This window comes from Pteropus vampyrus, unplaced genomic scaffold (genome assembly GCF_000151845.1).
Source record: "Pteropus vampyrus isolate Shadow unplaced genomic scaffold, Pvam_2.0 Scaffold703, whole genome shotgun sequence".
Taxonomy (NCBI): domain Eukaryota; kingdom Metazoa; phylum Chordata; class Mammalia; order Chiroptera; family Pteropodidae; genus Pteropus; species Pteropus vampyrus.
The window spans coordinates 38,561-40,944 of NW_011889484.1; the positions used below are offsets into that span (position 1 = coordinate 38,561).

Below are 2,384 nucleotides of genomic sequence, written 5' to 3' on the forward strand. Positions count from 1 at the left end.
AAGGGAATGGAGAAACAGACACTCTGACACATTGTAAATGTGTAAATTGCCACTACTTGTTTAGAGGCATTTGGCAATACTTATTAAATGAAAAATGTATGGATCCTTTGTAATAGTTTTTATACTTTCAGTAATTGGTATGTTCATGTTGGCAAACATCTTCATATGAGTATATTCACTTCAACCTAATCTGTGGTAGTAAAATACTGACAATAATCTAAAATTGGAAAAACATGAAACTTCTTAATTAAACTATGCTACATCCTTATAATGGTATGCTATGTGTCCATTTTACATTGAAAAAATGCAAAGCACAGAATGGACTATATAGAGGTTTGCTAGAAAATTGTGTGTATGTGTGTGTGTGTGTGTGTGTGTTTTAGAAATAGTTGTTCCTGTGAATGAACTGTAGTTCTAAAGGATAAATGAGGAAGGAAGACTTACTTTTACCACATAGTATTTATATTATGTAAAATGTTTCTGGTTTGCATGGATAATAGTCACCCTCTAACTCCTACCACTATAATCTATTGTAGTGGTTTAACTTTAAAGGCCATACAAAGAACAAAGGAACAATTAGAAGTACAAGGAAGAGAAGCCTTTTCTGATGATTACCCTAAACCTCATCTATACCAAATACCAAAAATGTCCTTCCCTCAATCTTTTTCTTTGCAGAAGGCATAGTGGGCATATGCAATTGCGTTTGTGACAACAAGGTGGCAGTGGTTCCATTGTCCTCATTTCACAAATGCCTTAAGTGTCAAAAGCATGAAAGTTATTAGAGGATTTGCTTTTGATTGGCTGAGCCGCCAACAGAAAGGCTGGCTTTCTTGAGCATGAGAGAACAAGACTAAGGCACAGAAACAGCTCCTGAGAGAAGAGATATTTTGGAATCATTACAGGTTGTATCAAGACTGAGCTATCAGGATGGAGAAGAGGCTGGAATGTGCATTCATAGTCTTGTGGCTTCAGCTTGGCTGTAAGTTGGAGGTTAAGAGATGAGAACCATAAGTGCACATTTATGTAAAGCTGGGGAGAAGAGATACGAGTCTCAGCTCATCCCAAATTTCTTGCTCAAATTTTTCAAAACTGCTAAATTAAAAGCTTTGTCTCATTTCTGATATTGTTTTCCTGAACAGGGATGAGTGGAGAAGACCAGGTGGAGCAGAGTCCTCAGACCCGGAAGGTCCAGGAGGGAGACGGTGTCAGCCTCATCTGCAGTTACACAGTCAGCAGCTTTAAAGGGCTGCAGTGGTATAACCAGTATCCCGGGAAAGGTCCCAAACACCTGTTCACGCTGTACACAGTTGGAAAGAAACAGGAGAAAAAAAGACTAACAGCCACACTGTTACAGAAGGAAAGTTCTCTGCACATCACAGCCACTAAACCTGAAGATTCAGCCACTTATCTCTGTGCTGTGGAGACACAGTGCTCCCCAGGCACCTGCAGCCTGTACCAAAACCCTGCAGCTGGGGCTCTGGAATAAGAGCATTGCTTTTGTTTTTCCTCCTCAAAGAAGTATTTTACTTAGCACCCAAAACTTCTTTCTAAGTGGTCCTACAGAGAATGACCCCATGGCCACTTTAGCTTCTGTGCTGTCTTCAATTCTCTTTTCTTTCCCCCTTGCTCTACTTAGAAAATGCCTTTGTTTTTGTTTTTGGGGTTTTTTTTTGCTTTTTTTCGTCATGTAAGCAAGCTTGTAATATTTCATTGTATCATCTTTAAGTTTATAGTTTATGCCAGATTCTTTTGTTTGCCTACAGGGCTGACACTTTCTCAATAAAATGTCAGGAGAAGCATCTTTATATTTTTTTCCAGTTGTACATCCTCTCTTTGAAGTGATGAGCAGAGAATCACCCAACTGCCTGAAGAAAGGAAAGATCACGTGGTTTTAAGAATGAAAAATGAGAAAGCAAAAAACCATGTTAATATTGCAAAAATTGTCCTGTCACACATGGTGATCATTCTGATCAAAACTATTTGCCCTTTCTGTTACTTTATAAGCATATTTAAGCTATTCTCCTCCCTATATGTAAAATAACTTTACAAAAGCAGGTTGTTGGATTTGCCTACGATCTGAATGAAGGCATTCATGTGTTTAGTCACAAGAGGGGACTGCCATACCTGTCAATAACACCCCTAATCCTTTGGGAAAGAATGGTTAGCTCACACTCAATGTTGAAGTTCTGCAGAAACTGTGACAAATGATACATTTTATTCTCTTTGTTATAAGCGGAACAATCTGTTCAAAGCTTCCAACATTCAACGATTCCTTGCCTTGTCCCAATTCATTATGAAAGGTCTTCTTTCCACTCAAAGTAGAATGACATAGAAGGAGGAAGACAGGAAGTGCAGCTTTCAAGCTTAATTTATTTTTGTCTATT

The 2,384-nt window shown here is 38.4% G+C and overlaps 1 gene segment (V, D, J or C); it reads left to right on the forward strand.

Annotated features, from left to right (window-relative positions):
• The first annotated feature begins 828 nt into the window (after positions 1 to 828).
• On the forward strand, positions 829 to 1,486 carry LOC105309254. The segment is given in 2 exon segments: positions 829 to 979; positions 1,140 to 1,486. Coding segments are annotated over 2 exon segments (399 nt in total).
• The last annotated feature ends 898 nt before the right edge of the window (positions 1,487 to 2,384 follow it).